A 22,453-nucleotide genomic window follows, 5' to 3' on the forward strand; every position below is an offset into this window, starting at 1 on the left:
CTGATGAAGGGTCTAGGCCCGAAACGTCAGCCTTTCTGCTCCTATGTTGCTGCTTGGCCTGCTGTGTTCATCCAGCTCTGCACCTTGTTGTCTCTTGTTCCAGAGGTATTATGTCTGAATGCACAGAGCATTTGCAATTAGGGGTTGAGTTAACAGCGTAAATAGTTGTAAATGGATGCGATATGATTAGGATTACAGAGAAATGGTTGCCAGAATGATCAAGGCTGAGGACTGAACATCCAAGGATAGTCAATCTTTCAGAGGGACAGGCAGAAAGGAAAAAGAGGTGAGATGGCATTGTTAATGAAAATTAAATCCATGCAAGAATAAGAGAGATACTGTCACAGAAAGTTAAGTGTAGACTAAGCCAAGGTGGAGCCAAGAAGTAAGAAGGTGCAGAAAATATTAGGAGTTGTCTATAAGCCTCCAAACAGTCACGGACAGGTAGGGGATAGCATCAAACAGGAAATTATGATGCGTGAAACAGTGAGAAGGGGTTGATTAATAATTTTGTTGAGGTCCTTGAGGAAAAAGTACCATAACATAACAGAATTCTTGATAGGATAGAAAATGAAGTACTCCAATTCGAAACTAGAATCCTAAATATAAACGAAGGAAACTGAATGAATGTGGGTGAATAGATTGGGTAACTTCATTAAAAGGCTTAACAGTGGGTAGGCAAAGACTTGGAAAGAATGAATGCATGCATTGCAGTAGTTGTACATAACATTCAGGCAAAAGAACACGACAGGAACAGTGGCTCACTAGTGGCTAACAAAAGAAATTAAGGATAAAATACCCAAAGAGGAGTAATATTAATTTGCAAGAAAAGGTAGCAGGCCTGAAGACTGGGAGAAATTTAGAATTCAGCAAAGGAGGATTCAGAGGAGCAAAACAAAGCATGAGAGTAAACATTCAAGTTTAAAGTGGATCATAAAAACTTTATAGAAGTATGGAAAAAGAAAAAACTGTGAAAACAAATGTAGGTCCCTTTCAGTCGGAAATGGATGCATTTATAATGGGAAACAAAGAAATGACAGAGCAATTAAACTATTTTTGAAGAGGTGACAAAGAAGATTGATAAAGGCAGAGCAACGGACGTTGTCTGTATGGACTTTAGCAAGGTGTGCAACAAGGTTCTGCATGGTAGACTGGTTGGCAACGTTAGATTATGTGGAAACCAGAGGGAGCTAGGCAATTGGAAACAAAATTGGCTCGAAGCAAGGAGACAGAGGGTGGTGGCAGAGGGTTGCTTTTCAGATTGGAGGCCTGTGAGCAGCGGTATGCCACAAGGATTGGTGCGGGCCCACTGCTTTTTATCATTTATATAAATGATTTGGATGCGAATATAGGAGATATGGTAGGTATGCAGATGACACCAAAATTGGTGGTGTAGTGGACAGTGAAGAAGTTTATCTCAGAGTACAACTTGACCTTGATCAGATGGGCCAGCCGAGGAGTGACAGATGGAGTTTAATTTAGATAAATGTGAGGTGTTATATTTTGATAAGGCAAACCAGGGCAGGACTTATGCACTTAATGGTAAGGTCCTGGGGAGTGTTGCTGAACAAAGAGACGTAGTGGTGCAGGTGCTTAGTTCCATGAAAGTGGAGTGTTAGGTACTCAGGGTGGTGAAGAAGGTGTTTGGCATGCTTGCCTTCATTGGTCAGTGCATTGTGTATAGGAGTTGGGACATTGGTAGGCCACTTTTAGAATATTGTGATCAATTCTGGTCTCCCTGCTATAGGAAAGATGTTGATAAACTAGGAAGGGTTCAGAAAAGATTTACAAGGATGTTGCCAAGGTTGGATGGTTTGAGCTAAAGGGAGAGGCTGAATAGGCTGGGGCTTTGTTCCCTGGAATGTTGGAGGCTGAGGAGTGACCTGTTGGAGGTTTATAATCGTGAGTGGCATGGATAGGTTTTTTCCCAGAGTAGGGGAGTCCAAAACTCGAGGGCATAGGTTTAAGGTGAGAGGGGAAATATTTAAAAGGGGACCTGCGGGACAACTTTTACATGCAGAGGGTGGTGTGTGTATGGAACAAGCTGCTAGTGGAGGTGGTGGAGCCAAATATAATTAAACATTTAAAAGGCACCTGGATGAGTGTATGAGTAGGAAAGGTTTAGAGGGATATGGGCTAAATGCTGGCAAATGGGACTAGATCAGTTTATGATATCTGGTTGGCACAGCTGACTTGGACTGAACGATCTGTTTCCATGCTGTGTAAATATAACTTCTTAGTTCTATCTTCACAAAAGAAGGCACAAACAATTTCTCAGGATGCTGAGAAAGTGAGGGATCTATTGGGAAGGAAGAGATGAACGAGATTAGTGTTAATTTAAATGTTGGAAATGAATAGGACTGAAAACTGATAAAGCCCCAGGGGCTGATAATCTAAATACCAGAGTACTAAAGGAGATGGCTGGGGCTACAGTGGATACGTTGGTTGTCATCTTTGAAAATGTTGTAGATTCTGAAAAAGTATCAGCAAATTGAAGGTGACAAATATAAATGCACTATTTAAAATAGGAGAAAGGGAGAAAATTGAGTGATTACAGACTGCTTAGCCAAATTTTAGTAGGGAAAATCTGGAATCTATTATAGAAGATTTGATAATGGGAATACGGAAAATATCAGCAGGATTACACAGTGAGCATGGATTTATGAAAGGCAAATTCTGTTTGTCAAATTTGGAGTTTTTTGAGGATATATCTAGTAAAATAGATTAATTGAACCTATGGATGCAGTGTATTGAATTTTCAGAAAGCTTGTAATTAAGTGCTACATATGAAGTTATTGTAAAAAATGAAAGCACATGGCATGGATTGAAAAATGGCTGGCAGACAGAAAACAAAGTAAAAATAAATCAGCCTTTTTCAGAGTGAAAGGCAATGACAAGTTGTATACTGCAGGGTTTGATTCTCCTGCCCCAGCTATTCAAAATATAATTGGTTTAGATGAACAAATCAAGTGTAATGTTTCCAAATTTGCTGATGACACAAAACTTGGTGGGATTGAGAGTTGTGAAGAGAATGTAACTAGGCCAATATTCACTTGTCTCCGTACATACAGACAAGGAGGACCACCAGTTTGATTGGAACAACGTTAGGATATTAGGACAAGCCAAACAGAGACAAGCATGGGAATTCCTAGAGGTCTGGTTCACTGCCAAGCAGGCCATCAATAAACACATAGAATTGGACCCTATACACACACCACTGCAAAGAAAATCTGGAAATGAGGTAATCAACTCCAACGGACTGCAGAGTTTAAATAGCAAGCGGGAAAAAGCAACAACGCTTCATCAGAGGCTGCACTGATGATGTTACCCAGCAGGATAATTTAAATGTCTGCAAACTAATGAACGAGCTCGGCAAGTGAACCAACTAGTATCCACAACCTGAGCCACAAATCTACTCAAGAATATTAGGCTTCTAGGTGACTTAAACAAGTTGGAGTGTGGGCAAATAAATAGCAGATGCAGTAAGACATGGATATGCAAGAACCTGACAACTTCAGTAGCAAAACAGAATGGCAGAACATTACTTAACTATTATGTTTCTCAACCACATTCTCCTGCCTTCTCCCTGTAACCCTTGATCCCCTTACTAATCACGTAGGAACACCACTACCTGCAAGTTTGCCTCAATCCATTCACATTCCTGACTTGGAAATGTATTGCTGCTCCTTCACTGTCACTGGGTCAAAACTTGGAATTCCCTCCCTAAGGGCATTGTGGATCAACCTACAGCATGTAAATTGCAGCAGTTCAAGAAGGCAGCTCCCCATCACCTTGAGGACAGGTACGCCTAGGCAATAAATGCTGGCTAGCCCAGAAATGCCCATGTCCCACAAGTGAATAAAAAATGATAGAATGGAAAAATTGATGTACAGCTCTATAAAGCACTCTGGTTAGACCATACTTGGAATATTGTGTTCATTTTTGGTCATCTCATTATAAAAAAAGATGTGGAAGCTTTAGACAGGGTGCAGAGGAGATTTGCCAGGATGCTACCTGGACTGGAGGGCAGGTCTTATGAGGAAGGTTGATGGAGATAGGGCTTTCTTCATTGGAGCGAAGATGAGAGGTGACTTGATAGAGGTTTACAAGATGATGAGAGGCACAGATAGGGTGGATAGTCAGAGACTTTTTCTCAGGGCGGAAATGACTATTTAAGGTGATAGGAGGAAGTTATAGGGGAGATGTCAGGTAGGTTCTTCACACAGTGGTGGGCATGTGGAATGCACTGCCGGCAGTGGTAGTGGAGTTGGATACTTTAGAGATTTTTAAGCCACTCTTGGATAGGCACATGGAGGATATTAAAATGTAGGGTATGCCGGGTAGATTGATCTTAGTAGGATAATAGGTCGGCACAACATCGTGGGCCGAAGGGCCTGTGCTGTACTGTTCTATGTTCTAAAGAGTCCTGGATGTCCTGTACATGAGTCACTGAAAGCAAGAATGCAGGTGAAGCAAACATTTAGGGCACCAAATGGTGTGTTGGCCTTCATTGCAAGAGGGTTTAAGCACAGGAGCAAGAAAGTCTTGTTGGACCTCCTGCATGGCCTTGGTGAAACCACATCTGGACTCTTGTATACAGTTTGGTGTCCTCAAGTAAGAAAAGATATACTTGGCATAGGTGGAGTGCAGAGAAAGTTCACTAGACTGATGCTTGCGATGGCATGTGTGTCATGTGAGGAGAGATTGAATCATCTGGATCTATATTCACTGAAGTTCAGAAGGATGAGAGGGGAACTCATTGAAACATATAAAATTCTAACAAGGCTGAACAGTCTGTATGCAAGAATGATGTTTCCTCTGGCTAGTGAGTCCAGAACAATGGGTCATGATTTCAAAATGTGCAGTAGACCATTTCAAACTGAGATGAAGTGAAATCTGTTTACTCAGAAGGTAGTGAACTTGAGGAATTCTTTACAACACAAGGTTGTGCAGACTGAGTCATTGAACGTTTAAGAAAATAATAGATAAATTTTGAAAGGCTACAAGTGTCAGGGTGTTTGGGGAGAGAGTGGGAATATAGCGTTGAGGTAGAGGATCAGCCATGATCATTTTGAATGGCAAACCAGACCCAATGGCCTGAATATCTATTCTTAATATCCCTACAGTGTGGAAACAGGCCCTTCGGCCCAACACGTCCACACCAACCCTCAGGATTCCCACCCAGAATCATCTCCCTATAACTAGGGGCAATTTAGCATGGCCAATCCACCTAGCCTGCACCTCTTTGGACTGTGGGAGGAAACCGGAGCACCCGGAGGAACCCCACGCAGACACGGGGAGAATGTGCAAATTCCACACAGACAGTCGCCCAAGGTTGGAATCGAACCTGGGCCCCTGGTGCTGTGAGGCAGCAGTGCTCACCACTAAGCCACCATGCTGCCCCTATTTTCTATGTTTCTACTCATGAAGCACTATGCCTCCTTAACATGCTGGGGATTGCATTCAAAGAACCAGACAACCGAGATCAGTGAGTGGCAAAAATAGCCTCTTTATTGTACATTCACAGCAGCATGATGTGAGGCGAAAATAGAATCCCAAAATCATAGCTCAAAAGTAGCCTCTTTTATACGTAGTTTGTGCATACATCAACGTTCTAACACTTGAGTGCTATGTAATGGCTGTCCTGTAGGAAGTCGGATATGATTTAAACACTTGCTAAGTGTTAACGGTTATTATCATGAGATTGGAGTGTCTGTTCAGTTTGTTCTTGCATAATTCAAAAGGTGTTAGTCCTGTTATCTCCAAAGTTAGAATGTTGGTAAACATGTATCTGTGTGTTAGATAAAAGTTTGGATTTCTATCAGTCACAGCTGTCTTGTGACTTTTGTTTACCTATTCGTTCAGTTTCACAGTTGCGGGTATCTGTGGGGTCTGTTTACTATCGCTCATTCATTCATTCAAAGTCTGGCAGTTCTGAACATAGCACTGCTAGTTTTATTAGTAGGTTAAAGGTTGCTTATATAAACGACATTGAATAAAAACTTGAGGCAAGATAAATCCTGTCACCTACAAATCATGATATGTTTAATCTAATACAAGTAAGTCTGCAATGAAGTGACATTTCACTTAAAAGAAGTGAGCTAATCCAATGTTATCTTTGAATGATTCTTGAAGCCAAGCTGGCTGGAAAGGAGTTTAGAGTAAGGGATTGGGGATTGCACCTATTCCAGGCTAGGTTTTAATATGAAAGCACTACTTTTGGTATGGAAGTGTAAAAATGTTTTATCCTGTGATATGCAGCTTTGTTACTGGAGCTGTGTACACAGTGCATTATGCATGACTGCACTTTTAAGTGGAATGTAACCTGATATGGTAGTGCACCTCTTAGTCTGAATGGGATGGTTAGTATTCATAAGTCTGTAGTTAATATTACATGCCATCGTGAACAGTGATACAATTATAAATAATTATTAGTGGGCATGAATTATGATATGCCAGTCCTCAACCTCTTTGCAACCATTGACACAGTGAGAGGTTCTCTCCCTCACTAGCCCATCTCCCAAAAACACATGAGTGGACTTGACAGGGTAATTTCTGATAAGCCATTTCCCCTTATAAGAGAGACTAGAACTGGAGGAACACAGTTTTAGAATAGGGATAAAAATAGAAATTGCTGGAAAAGCTCAGCATGTCTGGTAGCGTCTGTGGTTCTTGGTTCAAGAAACTTTTTCATTTCCTTTCAGGCATCAAGTCACACAAGATGCAACAACTTATAGATTTCCATGGTCCTCTGGAACCTTCCTCCCCTCCCCTTCCCTCTGGCTCCACGCCCTCCCCCAACCCGACCTCCTGTTGTGTATTCACTATCCCTCCTGACCTTCCACTGTCTGATGCTGAACGTTCTGTACTCAGCAAAGGTCTCAGTTTTATCCATTTGCATTCCCACCTTAATGAATTTCAGGCATGACATCATGTTGAACTCTTCTTCCATCACATTCGCCTCTGTGCCCATTTCTTTGGACAAGAGTCCTCTCCCATTCTACAGACGTCTTCACCCACCCCCAACACCCTCCCTCTGGCCTTTTTTTACCTGCACTTGATCTGTTCATTCAGAACTGTTGACGTGACAATGGTCATCTCAATCCACCCCCCACCCCCACCCTTGCCCTTACCCATTCCCATTCCAACTATCCTCCAGGGAACTGACTGCACTGTGGCTCTCGGATCCAACTTTGACTTTGTAATTAAGCCTGCTGATAAGGGTGGTGCTGTTGTAGTCTGGCAGACTGACCTCTACATTGCAGAGGCAGAGCACCAGCTCTTAGATACTTTCTCCTGTCTCCCCCAGACTGTGACCCCACGATGGAAGATTGTATCAACCTCGTTTCATCTGGTGATTTCCCCACCACTGCCTCCGAGCTGATAGTCCCGTAACGCTGCACAGCTTCTACCTCCTTCCCAAAATTTTCAAACAGGACTCCTGCGCAGACCCATTGTTTCTGCCTGTTCCTGCCCCATAGAACATCTTTTCCTACCTTGTCTTTTCTCCCTGGTCCTGTCCCTGTGCACTTACATCTGTGATTCCTCAGAACTTTATGCCAGTTTCAGAATTTTCAGTTTGCGGTCTCCAGCTGCCACCTCTTCACCGTGGATGTGCAATCCCTTTACACGTCTGTCCCCCACCAGGATGGTCTTGGGCTTGCCGCTTCTTTCTGGAACAAAGGTCTGAACTGTCTCCATCCAACACCAGCCTCCGTAGCCTGGCCGAGCTCATCCTCACTCTGAACAACTTCTCTTTTAACTCCTCTCATTTTCTCCAGGTCAGAGGGGTGGCTGTGGGTACACACATGGTCCCCAGATATGCCTGTCTCTTTTTGGGGAATGTGGAACATTCCTTGTTCCAGTCCTACTCTGGCCTTCATCCACAACTCTTTCTCTGGTATATCAATGATATTTATCAGTGCTTCCTCGCTCTCATCCGGAATTGAAGAAGTTTATCGATTTCACTTGCAGTTTCCATCCCGCTCTCACCTTCACGTGATCCATCTCTGACTTCTCTCTCCCCTTCCTCAACATCTGTTTTCATTTCTGGGGGTAGACTAGCCACCAATATCCACCATAAACCCACCAACTCCCACAGTTACCTGGACTATACATTCTCACACCCTGCTTCCTATAAAGACTCTAGTCCGTTTTCTAGTCCCTCCATCTTTGTCGTATTTGTTCCGATGATGCCAACTTCAACAAGGGAACCTCCGAAATGTTCACCACCTTCCTCAAACGAGGATTCCCCAGCCCTTTTGTTGACAGGGCACTCAGCTGAGTCCAACCCATGTCCCGCACTTTAGTCCTCACTCCCTCCCTTCCTTCCTGCAACAGTGATAGGGTTCCCCCTTGTCCTTACCTACCATCCCACCAGCATCTAGAGGATCATTAGCCACCATTACTGCTACCTCCAACGAGATGCCACCACCAGATACGTACTCTCCTCCCTTGTCAGCCCTGCTCAGGGACCGTTCCCTCTGGGTCACTCTGGTTCACTCTTCTTTCATTACCAACACCCACGCACAGCCTCACGGCACCATCCACTGCAATCACAGAAGGTGTAACACCTGGGTCCATTTACTACCTCCATCCTCAGTATTCAAGGAACCAGACACCCCTTCTACGTGAAGCAGCACTTTATCTGCACTTCACACGGTCTGGTCTACTGCATTCGGTGCTCACAATGTGGTCTCCTCTACATTAGGGAAATGAAGCATAGACTGGGTGACCGCTTTGCAGAATACTTGAGTTCTGTTCGCAAAAAAGATCCTTAACTTCCAGTTGCCTGCCACTTCAACACACCACCTTGCCCCCTGACCAACATCTCTGTCTCGGGCTTGCAGCAGCGCTACAGCGAAGCTCAACGCAACCTGGAAGAACAACACCTCATTTTCCATCTGGGGACCCTGCAGCCTTATCGAGTTCAATAACTTTAGGGTTTGAACTCTCCCATGCCCTTACCCCAACCCCCATAACCAGGCCTTGTTACCACATAGCCTGCTATTACACCCCACCCATTGTTAGCCACTAACAATCCCCTCCCAGCCAGATCGTTATCCACTCCTTTGTCTGTCTAACTGCTCTTCTCTGTCTCAGGGCTCTATCCCCACCTCTCTTTACTCCTTACCCTTTCCTCCCACCCTATTGTCTACATATAAACTGACATTTTCATAGCTACTATCAGTTCTGAGGAAGGGTCTCTCAACCCAGAACGTTAACTCTGATTTCTCTCCACAGATGCTGCGAAACCTGCTGAGCTTTTTCCTGCAATTTCTATTTTTGTTTCTGATTTACAGCATCTACAGTTATTTCGGTTTTTATTTAGAATAAGGGCTCTCCCATTTAAGACATAGATGAAGAGACATGTTTCCTGTCAGAGGATTGTGAGCCTGTGGAATTCTCTTTCCTGGAGGCAAGGCCAATAACATTTTTCAAGGCAGTAAGGCAGGCATACAGATTGGAAGCCAAAGACTATAAAAGATAACTTGTAAAGTGGGTTAAGGCCACAATCCAATCCACCATGATCTTGAACGGTAGAACAAATTCAAGGGAACAAATGGCCTACTTTTGCTCCTAACTCATATGTCCATATGTAATCACATAGTCTCCTCCAGTGCCCCCCCTCGTTGTCCAACTGAATTGACCTGTCTTCATTCTACTGTTGTTTATCTAGTCATAGTTAGAGCATCTGCATCAATGGCATCTCTTTCCAACCCAACACTATCACTTTTGGAATCTCTAAAGACCTGTCCTGGGTCCACTCCTTTTCTTCATCTACATTCTGTCTTTGATATCAGATGAAGACATGCCTCAAGTGCCAAATAGGTTTTCTCAGTACCCAGAGTTAACTGCCCATTTCCATTTGACATCTTTACTGCCTGTGCACAATTAGCCTGGTTAACTGATGTCCAGTTCCCATAAACCACAACTTCCCAGATGTGGCAGAATTTTCAAGCATTAATCTTATCCTAAAGCCAAATACAGCAGGTTCTGGAAATCAGAAATGAAAAAGATCAGACAACGTTGGAGGAGACAGAAATGGAGTTAATGTTTTGAATTGATGTCTATGACTGTCATCAACCTGAGCACGTTAACTGGTGATTTTTCTTTTGCCCACATTTGGTATATTTGTGCATTTCCTGTTTTGATCTAATCATTTTGATCAGATCCTCCTTAGTGCTACTCTTGACACGCTGTCTTACACTCCTTGTTGAACTAAGTTCTGTCACCTGGTTGGAGGTGTGAGGAATGTGCTGGAATATTGATTTTGTTCATCACCCATGGTCTTGGCTGCCTGGTTTTGAACTGCTAGATCTAGTATGATGGTATGTTTGCTTAGTATGATGGTGATGCCACAGAACATAATGAATGACATTTTAAGTTTGAAGACGAGACTTGGACCATTGCTGAGGGAACAAATTTTGAAGCAGATGTAAAACATTTTGTTTTGTTTTAGTTTTAGTTTATTTTTGTTTTAATTTTGTTCTTTCCAATATTACTGATACTCCTAATAAAGCTTCACAATCGGTCATAATTTATTGATCAGGCACTGATGCAAGTAGGGCCTCACAGGAAAATTAATGGAGAAAGAGGCCATTTGCCCATCATGTCCATGTCGGCCCACTGCAGAGCTATTCATTGAGTGCCAATTTTTTCATTCACACCATAGCTTTGCACATTTTTACCTTTCATTTGGAAATATCATACGACAATGCTTCTTGCTCAGGCTAGCATAATTGCAGTCTGTTTCTTTCTGGTGAATTTCTCCTCATTTAGTAACAGCCTTTTCTTCAGTTTGTGTCGCTCTCTGAGATACCTAAAACAAACTGCAAACTAAACTCATTTCTTCCGTTTCAAAGCAAACAAATAAGCTCCTTTAAACTCAAATTCCAGGATTTCTGTCTCACTCACTCACTCTCACACTTACAGACTCTCTGCAGCTCCCATATGGATTTTACCGGATCTCCTGTGTCCCTGGACCCTTGTTGCTAGGCAGCAAAACAGCTTTTTGCCCTACCTTTTTTATTTTACCAAACTACTGACCTCACCTCTTCACTTCAAGGGTTGGATATGTTTAGTGTTAAAAATATGTGTATAACAACAGGCTTGCAGATTTCTAATAAGAACATAAGAGCATAAGTAGGCCATTCACCCCTCCATTCTAAATCATGGCTGACAGTCTCCCTTAATGCCATATTCTGCGATATCCCTATATTGCTTGATGTCACTAGTAACTGGAAATCATGACAGAGCTTCCACAGCACTCTGGTGTAGAGAATTCCCAAACTTCAGTACCCATTAAGTGAAGAAGTTCCTCCTTATCCCAGTACTAAATGGCTTGCCTTTTATTCTGAGATTATGTCCCTAGTTTAGACCCCATAAGCAGGAGAATGTTCCTTTCTGCATCTACTCTGTCAATTCCTTTCATTCCGCTAAACTCCAGAAAATATTGGCCCAGTTTCCTCAAACTCTCCTTTATAGGACAGTCCTAGGAATCAACGTGGTGAGCCTCCTCTGCACTCCCTCTGTGATAAGTATATCTTTTCTTGGGCAAAGAAACCAGACCTACATACAATGTACCAGGGGCAGCCTTACTAACATTTTATACAATTAAGGAGCAGGACAACTATGCTCCTGTCGTCTTCATCATCAGACGAGAATGGCTCTGTTCCCCTTATAGGGATGAGTCCATAGGTGGCTGTGTAGACTGACGTGGCTACCGCAGGCTCTGTAACACTTGGCAGGTGGATATCACAGGAAGGGGTAGGTGGGACATTGTTGTGGCAGCACACTCCTTATGCTGTTTTCACCTGGCTTCCACTTTTTCCCGATGGCAAGTCTCGAGGTGCTCAACGCCTTCCTGGGTGTTCCTCCTCCACTTTGGATGGTCTTAGGCCAGTGATTCTCAGTCATCGCCAAGGTCCTCCACAACTGCCTCCTATGGTTGAGGAACTCCTCCCAGAGTCGCAGTGTGGCTTTCGGCCACAGGGGCACAACAGACATCATTTTCCCCGCGCAACAGCTGCATGAGAAATGCAGAGAAAAGAACCTACCCCTGTACATGAGATAACAAGGTGTAGAGCTGGATGAACACAGCAGGTGAAGCACCTGAAATTTTCTAAAGGGTCCAGACCCTAAACGTCAGCTTTCCTGCTCCTCTGATGCTGCTTGGCCTATCTCTACCCCTGTACATGGCCTCCTTTCACCTTACAAAGACTTTTTGACACCGTCAATTCTGAAGTGTTATGGAGCGTCCTTCTCCACTTTGGCTGCACCATGACGTTTGTCACCATCCTCCGCCTGCTGCACAATGACACGGAAGTCCTGGTAATGCCAAATGGCTCCACCACAGGCCCATTCCTCGTTTGGACCGGTGCCAAGCAGGGCTGCGTCATTGACCCAACACTGTTCTAAGTCTGTCTCGCTGCAATACTTCACCTCACTGCTGGAGTGAAGCTAACTTACAGAACCTGTGGGAAATTATTCAACCTCTGCCGCCTTTGCTCCTATGCTCAAATAAAGGCTAACATACTGTTTGCTTTCCAAATTGCCGACTGACCTGTATGCTAACTTCCAGTGACTTATAAACAAGGAATCCTAAGTCCCTTTCCAATGTTACACCGTTTAAGATACTCTGCATCTTTGTTCCTCTTATCAAAATGAATAGCCTCACACTTATCACGTTGTATTCGATCTGTCACACTGTTGCTTCTCACTCAGCCTACCAAAATCCCCTTGAAGCCTCTCTACATCCTCCTCGCAACTCGCGTTCCCACCAATTTTTGTACATTTGCAACATTGGAAGTATTACATTTGGTCCCCACATTCAAATCATTGATGAAGATCATAAACTGGGACTAGAGCCCAATCACTGATCTTACAGTAACCTCGCTAGTCACAGTCTGCCAACCATAGAATGACCCACTTATTGCTACGCCCTGCTTTCCATCTGTTAACAAGTTCTCAATCCATGCTGGTATATTACGTCCAATCCCATGTACTTTCGTTTTGTTTACTAACCTACATGGGACTTTATCAAAATCCTTCTGAAAATCTAAATACACTACATCCAGTGGTTTCTCCTATCAACACAGTTTTTCTCAGGATGTTACTAACAATCAGGTTTGTCAAATGTGATTTCCTTTGCTTTAATCTGTATTGACTCTGCATAATCAGACAGTTATTTTTCTAAATATCCAGTAATCATGATCTTTAAATAGATTTGAGCATTTTCACTGCTAATATTAGGCTAACAGATCCTTAGTTCCCTATTTTCTCTCTCTCCTTTCTCAGCAGTGATGTTACATTTGCAATCTGCAGGCACCATTGCAATTAAATAGAACTTTGAAAGATGATCACTAAAGCATCCACTATCTCTGTAGATATCTCTTTCAACATTTTAGGGTTAAAGTCATCTAGTCATCTTCTGTCCTAATAATTTTGCCAATACTACTCTCTTACTATCCTGATTTCTTTAAGTTTCTCACATTCAGTGCATTCTTGGAACATCATTAGTTCGGATGATGGCAAACCTAAGAACTAACAACTTCTCTATCTGTTATAAATTCTCTTGACTATGCCTGTAATAGACCCACATTTGTATTTGCTAATTGTTTCCTGTTTTATTTGCATATTGGAGCTTTTTCCAATGTGTTTTATGACTCATGCTGTTCTGCATTCAAATTCTATAATCAATCTTTATCACATTGATCCTCATCATCCCTTTATCATAGAATCCCTATAGTGTGGAAGCAGGCCATTCGGTCCATCAAGTCTACACCAACCGTCCAAAGAGTATCCCACCCAGGCCCACCCCTCAACCGTGTCCTTGCAACCCTGCATTTCCCATGGCTAATCCACCCAGCCTGCACATCTTTGAATTGTGGGAGGAAACTGGAGCACCCAGAGGAAACACCTGCAGACAAGGGGAGAATGTGCAAACTCCACACAGACAGTCACCTGAGGGTAGAATCAAACCTGGGTCCCTGGTCCTCCTTTGTTGAATTCTAAAATTCTCCAAATCTTTATGCTTACACCTTTTTTTTAGCACCTTTCTCAATCTCCTCCTTTGATCCCATACTATCTTTTACTTCCCTTTTTAGCCATGGTTTTCTCAGTTTTCCTTTTGGGTATTTTTGCCTGAATGGAATTATGCTTTTTTCAAATACTAGCCATTGCCTAACTACCATGAAACCTTAGAATGTATTTTTGTAGTCTACCGCAGATAATATCCTTCTCATAACTTCATAATTGCCCTTATTTAGATTCAACACCTTTAGTTTCAGATTGAAGTAACCTTTTTTCAAACTTCTTGGAAGTGAGCTCACAAGAACAATTCTAAAACTGAGAGTGAAACCATGTGATTTCCTCAAAGTAAAATCTAAATTGAAGTTACACATAGTTCCTAAAAGATGGTCAGCAATATCTCTTCTAAAATAAACAAATTGCTGAAAAAGCCTAGCAGGTCTGGCAGTATCTGTGGAGATAAATCAGAGTTAATATTCCGGATCCAGTGACCCTTCTTCAAAACCCAGTTCTTTTAGTTTTTAGTCAAATATTTCTTCTAATGTCCTTTTGCTGTGTGTGGTCCGCGAGTTGCACTGTGCCATTCTTCCAGATTGCCATGAGATCTCATGTGCCGAACTTAAAGTGACCATTGCTAATGAGCAAACTGTTGGTCCCTCTATGGCAATTTCATGATTGATGTGCATGTGCAGCTATTTGCAAGCAACGCCTAGAGGGACCTTGCCAGATCTTAACAGCGCATTTGGTTTCGGTTTAGTATCTGCACATCCTTACCTTCTAATCACCCGGTCTGGCCTACCTGTGACCTATTGCAATGTGGTTGACTACTGACTTCCTCTGAAATGGCCCAGACAAGCATTTAATTACAGGGGCATGAGAGTCACCCTTTTTTTATTGTGAAAGATATTTTGTAACTAAGCCTACTACAGAGATGTTCTTATACACCTCTGGAGCAGGTGGGATGTGAACCAGAGTCTGCTGGTTATGAGGCAGGACACTACCACTGCACCATAAGAGCCCTGAATCACATCTCCTTCTTCATCCCTCTTTTTGTCCTATCTGTGGTTTTCTTCTCTTCGGTCTTCTCTGGCTCTCGGCCTTAGACACCAGGCCTCCAAAGCTGGGTCAGCGGTCAGCAGTTGGCAGCCCGGAATGGGCATGCCAGCAACCAGCGGCCCGGAGCAGGGATACCAGCGGCCCAGGACAGCCAGTGGCCCAGAACAGAGCGGGGGCAGCGGCCCAGTGCAGGGCATAACGGCAGCCAGCAGTCAGACCAGATGGAAGCCCCGAACGCTGGTCTGCTGCAGAAAGCCCTTGGAGACAGTCTCTGATTTTTGTTTTTTTAACTTTGCTCCTTGTTTTTCTGATCTGTGGTTATACTGTGTATAGCTGTAATATAACTTTTTTCTCTTTCATTTCTCTACTGTGTAACTAAGGGTTGTACCTAGGCACTCTGTACCTTAGATGGCGCCGTGTGTTGGTGACATTGTTACATTATAAATAACCTTGTAACTGAAGAAGCTGTACCTAGGTACCTTTGTACCTAAGATGGTGGTGTAAGTGGTGATTTGAGTAAACTATGATTTGAGTACGTGACAATAAAGCTAATTCATAAATTCATTCATTCATAGAGGGAGCCTTCATGGTTGGTGGTTTAATGGGAGTAAGATGAAGGGAACAAGCAATTGGTCACGTGATCAACATGAACTCAGAGAGGGTTCAATGGAGAACAGGAAACAAATAAGAAAAAAATACAAGTTCAAAGTAGATGGGGTGAGTTTTAGAGGATGTTTGACCAAGTGGCCTTAGCAGAAGTCAAGGAAGTAGCAGAGGCAGTCTCAATCTTGGTGACAAATGCGTCACCAAGGGAACATAATTGTAATGCTCATTACCTCAAAGTTTCAAATTGTTGGCTGTAATTTTAATGCAGTTACAAAACCATCATTTATTTTTGCTTCAGTTCACTTTATACATTCATAAAGAATGGATTTTCCTTTAATTATAAGGATATAGACCTTTGGAATTCTCTTCCATGGAAGGTTGTGGAAGCTCAGTCTTTGAGTCTGCTTAAGGTAAAAATTGATAAATTTCTGATTACCAGCAGCATGCAGGATTATGCAGATGGAGAGAGTAAAATGCATTGAAGTGTTCAATCAGCCATAGAAGAAGGTTAAGAGGTGACTTAATAGAGACGTACAAGATGATCAGAGGATTAGATAGGGTGGACAGTGAGAGCCTTTTTCCTCGGATGGTGATGGCTAGCACGAGAGGACGTAGCTTTAAATTGAGGGGTGATAGATATAGGACAGATGTCAGAGGTAGGTTCTTTACTCAGATTAGTAAGGGCGTGGAATGCCCTGCCTGCAACAGTAGTAGACTCGCCAACTTTAAGGGCATTTAACTGGTCATTGGATAAACATATGGATGATAATGGAATAGTGTAGGTTAGATGGGCTTCAGATTGGTTTCACAGGTCGGCGCAACATCGAGGGCCGAAGGGCCTGTACTGCGCTGTATTGTTCTATGTTCTATGATCATACTGAATGGCAGGGTGGGGTCGACAGACTGAATGGCCTACTCCTGTTCCTATGTTCACACTCCAACATGATTCGCTCAGGTATTGAGAGAATTTATTTTTTGATTGTTACCAAAGTTTTTTGGAACAACTACACTTTCTGCTCATAGTTTCTGCACAGTATCATCTCAAAACAATCAGTCAAGGAATATATTTGTGTACTTTGCTATTGCAATAATAGGATTTGGTACAAAGTTACTCCACTGCTTTTTCATGTATCTTGTATTGCCATCTATATATGCAAAATGCCAAATTAAGTGCATTGAGAAAGAGCATCCACTTTATATTTGGAAGTGATTAATGTATGCAAGTAAAGTTGCTATTACAGCTTCTATTATCTAAAAATTACTTAACATATATTTCAATGATGATTAGAACTTTTTAACTGAAATATAGCTGTGGGTGTATAATTCATCAAACTGTCCCAACTATCTATTGAAACCATTATCACAGTTATAATTACACAATAATTAATTTTGAAATGATGCCATAGTTTAGTAAAATTACATAATGTTGGGACAGCATCCAGTGATTTTTGACATCAAGTTCATGTACAAGTTACTGATATTGATCATTCTGTTGTGGGTGTGGTAAGGTGCTCTCACAAGTAAGAGCTAGCTGCCCCTATAAAGAGGGAGGGAAACATTGAAGAACTTATTTTTTTTTGTTTCTACGGATATCATGGTGACTAATTAGTGTTACATTAGATTAGATCTGATGGCCTCTTAGTGATGAATAGCAGAGAAGAATGTGATACTTTGAAATAAACTGGAAAATGCCATGGAAGGAATTTCACCTTGAGTGCTTAGCTGGTAACCTTGCTCATTATGGCCCACAATATGTGGAATTATGTAATTTGTATGTTGGGTTGTTAATATGGCATTTAACAGATTATTTGTGGAGTGAGGGACATTTGAATGTTTATTTATGCCTTGTTTATGACCACCTTGAATAGATATAAATAACTTCTGGAGAATTTGACAATGTGATACCTTTTTTATTTTCACATGGGCAGTCATCTAGCTTCCAAATCTTGTCCTACCATCAAATGATTTCATTATACACAGAAATTTATCGAATGAGAATGTTTGGTGGTGGAAGGGTTAATTAGCACTACGAATTCAAGAGAGCAAACCTTTTGAAGTGTGTAGGGTTAGTAATTATCTTTTAAAATTATATGTGTATGTGTACAGTATACAATTTAGTATTCTTTGTGTACCTTGTTTATTTCCCCAAGGTGTGTATGTTAGGTGGAATTAAACATTTAGTTGATCTTCTGGATCATAAAGTCCTCGAAGTACATAAAAATGCGTGTGGTGCACTTCGGAACCTGGTTTATGGAAGAACAACTGATGAGAATAAAATAGCCGTAAAAAATGCCGGCGGAATCCCAGCCTTATTGCGTTTGTTACGAAAAACAGTGGATGCAGAAATGCGGGAACTCATTACCGGTGAGTGTTGACACTGTATAAATTGTGACTAGGGAACTATTATTTATGAAGTAATTTTGCTCCAGCTGATGTGTGCCTTGTTGACAAGGGCTCAAACTTGCAGCCTTTCACATTTATATATAATTCTTTATCCCAGCATAAGTCCATGTATTCAATGAGCTATCTGAAAGCAGCTCCAGGTTAATACATTTTTTAAAAGGCAGTTTTATAGCTTGTATGGTAATGTGGGCACTAATATCACTAATTGTAGTTGTTGAGTTCACCCATTCACTGCAATGGGAAATCTATGGCTTGGGATGTTCCAGTCTCCAAAATAAAGGCCTGGTAACATCATTGACAAAAATCAGGCTTGTCCAACCTGTCTGCATGGGGAGTTTGCGTTTCAATTCTTTTTCCCGTCACTAGATCGCTGAGCAAATTTCAGAAAGATGAGGTTTGGCCACTTTAATCGTTTGTTTAAAGGAAGAATAATCCAATCAATAAACTGATAAGATAAATAAGTAATTAATAATAATAACCATTGAAAAATGCCATGCAGCAGTACTAATTAATTGTTTTGCCATTTTTGATAAAGAAGCAGAGCCAGAGAGAGAGAGAGACCATGTCCAAAGCTCTGATCAGGAAAGGGAAGGGACCTGTGGATCCATCCAAAGGGTTGGGTTTAACATAGAATGATCTTGTTTTTGTCTCTGTCGTGGCACATTCTGAGCTGGCCTCAGCAGAATTTACATGAAAGTGGAAGTTGGAGCATGGTTGCCCTTCATCTTGGGTTTTCGTCTCCTCCAAGCATACTTTGTGAATAGGTTTAGGGGAAAGAGTAGGAGGGAGGCAGAGGGTGGTTTTGTCTTGGTTCCTACATTCTCGATGTTCCTACACTCTTCAAATTTCTCTCACTCCCTGCGGCCCTTTCTCCCCCCTCTCTCCCTCTAGCTCTGTCTCGCGTGTTGTCTGTCACATGCGCTCTTGCATGTGTGCTCTCTCTCGCTCTTTCCTCCTCTCTCTTCTCTTCATTTCCCCTCGCACTTCTTCCTCCTCCTTCCCTCTGTTAACTGCACATACTCCTCACACCCCCACAATTTCAGAAACCCATTCTGCCATCTTGATAGTCGTCCTTTCGGGCACTTGATAGCTGCACAGGAAGGGCAGAGCCTTTTCTTCCATCTGACTTGTTTGCTGACTCGGCTTCATTCCCTGTACCTGTCACCATGCTTCCAGGAAAGCACCTATCTACAAACTGGCCCAGATGTCCCGTCCATTGCATTCTCACTGACCCACTTGCACTGCTCAGGGCTCGGCCTGATCCCAGTGGCTGCTTTTCATAGCTCTCGACTCCCTTATTTTAGAAGCCACTGAAGAGCTGATCAACAGCAACTGTAGGTGAGAAATGACATCCAATTGGAGGAACATCATTCTGCAGAATTTTCCAGTTCTGCTTGCTGTATTTGGATTCAGGTGGTGGGCTGCTTGTTGGACAAGCCTGGTATAAATCAATTTAATTATTTCGCTGACATTTTTCTTTTAACGTTTTTGTTTTGTTTGCCTCAGTGCAATAAGATTCTGGTTGTGACAATGATGTAACCTTTTTTAAAAAAATTATGTTCACTTAAATCTATTGCACCCCTGTAATTCCACAGTAAACACAATTGAAATGTAGAGAACATGTAGAATTGTTTCAAGTTAAACATTGCTGATACCGCTTTACATATTTAGAATTTCATATCTACATATTAATAGCTTAGAGGGAGCCCTTTGAAGGAGCCTATTAAGACTAACTAGTCCTATCTCCCTGCTTTTACAATTTATATTCTATAAATTAATAAATCTATTGATTTGTATTATTTCTTCCAAATAAATAATTAATTTCTCTTTAAAATGTTAATTTCTGAGGTATTCGTATGGAATCCCTCCGTTATTTTGTGCAGCTCAAAAAATGATTTCCTGACTTTGTTCTATTTATGTGTGCATCACATTATTCAACATGTGATTTTGGGTGCTGATTGATTTTGCACTATAAGCATGGGCACACCTCAAATACTAAGAAAATATAACGTTGTTTTGAATTTTAGGACTCTCAATGTGGGTTTCACCCATATAAAGTGGATGTCTGACACAAAAATATACCTGGCTTGTCTTATATTGTCTGTTTCTGCAGTCTAATTGAATGTTAATTCTGTTTTTTAAAACACTAAGCATTTCTGTACTTGTACATTTGACATCTTGCATATTTTTATTTCCTGCTGCAATTTTTTCCTTTTCACCAAAGATTTCAACTTGCTATGGTATACACTCCTGAAGCCTTAACAGTTAACATGTAATAAAGCAGCAGCTAGTAGAATGGGAGGACAAGGGTTCCTTTTTGGTATTCTAATAGTCTGCAAAAGAAGAACAGTTGCTACATGTTCATACACTTCGTGACATATTCATCACCTTCAATTAAGGACTGTTGATAGACCCTGTCATGACATATCATAGGAGATTTGTCCTGAAGTATCTTTGTTTTCCTGCTTCTGCACTTGGTTTTCTTATGACTGAACATTCTCCCTGTTGTCACAACTCCCGTGTAATCATTTTTTTCTGACATGCAGTACTTACTAATATCTGAAATAACATGTGCTTGCATTACTGTTATATTTGCTTTCCAGTTCTCCCATATAGGTAGCATAAGCCTATCTGACACTTTCTTTATCAACTTTTTTTAACTGGTAAGTTTTGTTTGTAATTTTCTGTTTTTGCTTATTTTAAATTTTATGTATGCCACTCTGCTCAGACACCTTGGTGGTGTTGTCTTTGGCACTCTCCTAGTCCTTGTGTGTTCTCCCTGCTTTCATTACTGCACTCAACTACTCTCCAGCATCCCAATGCTCTTGTCCTGCTCACCTTGAGCACCCAAGTGGCCATTTATTGTTTTTCAACCTTGTCTTGTTCTTAGCGCACTATTCCCTTCTCTCCTATCATGGCTGCATTCGGTGCTCTGCTACAAGCAAACTAATGATGTACTAAAAATAAATCTGCATGGAGAGTGTAATCAGTGAGAAAGAAAGACTGAAGGTGGGAGTGTGAGAGGATGAGAGAGATATCAGCAGAAAGTGTGGCAGATTCATATGCATTGTCACAGGATATCACCTGGTAACATACTTAGAATCATTCAGCCCGTCACATCTGCACTGATCCTCTGAAGAACATCACACCCACCCCCCTCCCCCAAACTATCCCCGTAAACCCACGTTTACCATGACCAATCCACCTAGCCTGCACGTCTTTGGACAGTGGGAAGAAACCAGAGCACCCAGAGGAACCCCACACTGGCATAGGGAGGATATGCAAATTCCACTCAGTTGTCCAAAGCTGGAATCCGGGTCTCTGGCATGCTGAGGAAGCAGTGTTAACCACTGTGCTGCCCTTAAGGGAATTCCAGATTAATCACTTACCAATATGTAGTCAAATACATTCTTTCTGATATTAGCACAGTGCATTATTTGTCTGGGATATAGGCATTGCTGGCTAGGTGAGCACTTATTGCCTGTACCTTATTGTCCTGAAGGAGGTATTCGTGAACTGCCTTCTCAAACTACTGTTCCCCTTGAGATGGAAAGACATCCACAGTGCTGTTAGGAAGGGAATTCCAGGATTTTAAACCAGTAACAGTAAAGGAGTTGCAATGTAGTTCCAAGTCAGGATGATATGTGGTATGGAGGGGAAATTGCAGGTTCTCCTGCATCTGCTGCTGTTATTTTCTAGGTGGTTGCGGCCACAAGTTTGGAAGATTCTGACAAAGGAACTTTAAGTTATAGCAGTGAATCTTGCATGTAGTGCACACTGCTGCCAGCGTGTGCTGTTAGTGAAGGGAATTATTATTGAAGTTGATGGATGGGGTGCTAGTCAGGTAGATTGCTTTGTCTTGGATGGTGTCAAGCAGCTTGGGTGTTATTGGAGCTGCAACCCTTCAAACTAGTGGAGAGTATTCAACCACACTCCCTGCTTGTGCTGTGTAGCTGATGGACAGGCTTTGGGGAGGCAGGAGATGAGTTGTTAGCCTGTATCCAGCTGTTATAGTCACAGCATTAATATGACTGGTCCAGATCTGTTTGTGGTCAATGGTCACTACCAGAATGTTGATAGTGAGGAATTCAGCTATAATAATGTCATTAAGTAATCCCTACTTAACTATGGATGAAAAGGTTGTAAAGTAGGAATTGGATTGTTTCTTCTGAGAGAAGTCTAAATGTAAATGTTTAATGTGAATTTATGAAATTGGATTTTGAAGGAAACGTAGTTATGAAATCTCCAAAAAGTAGAGGAAACTTCACGTTTAATAATTTTAGCGTTTTTTTTGCCATGCCTGAACATTTCCTTAGTTTTGTAATAAACTAGCTTAAGTATGGGAATTCAGGAGTGT

At 41.9% G+C, this 22,453-nt stretch overlaps 1 protein-coding gene across 1 annotated transcript in view; it reads left to right on the forward strand.

Annotated features, from left to right (window-relative positions):
- pkp4 (plakophilin 4) overlaps positions 1-22,453 on the forward strand; it is a 98,288-nt gene that overhangs the window by 37,671 nt on the left and 38,164 nt on the right. The window contains exon 6 of the mRNA XM_048599064.1: positions 17,844-18,057. Coding sequence (XP_048455021.1) covers positions 17,844-18,057 — 214 coding nt within the window. The remainder of the gene's footprint in view (positions 1-17,843; positions 18,058-22,453) is intronic.

The sequence above is a fragment of the Rhincodon typus genome, chromosome 7 (genome assembly GCF_021869965.1).
Source record: "Rhincodon typus isolate 14 chromosome 7, sRhiTyp1.1, whole genome shotgun sequence".
In the NCBI taxonomy this organism is placed as follows: domain Eukaryota; kingdom Metazoa; phylum Chordata; class Chondrichthyes; order Orectolobiformes; family Rhincodontidae; genus Rhincodon; species Rhincodon typus.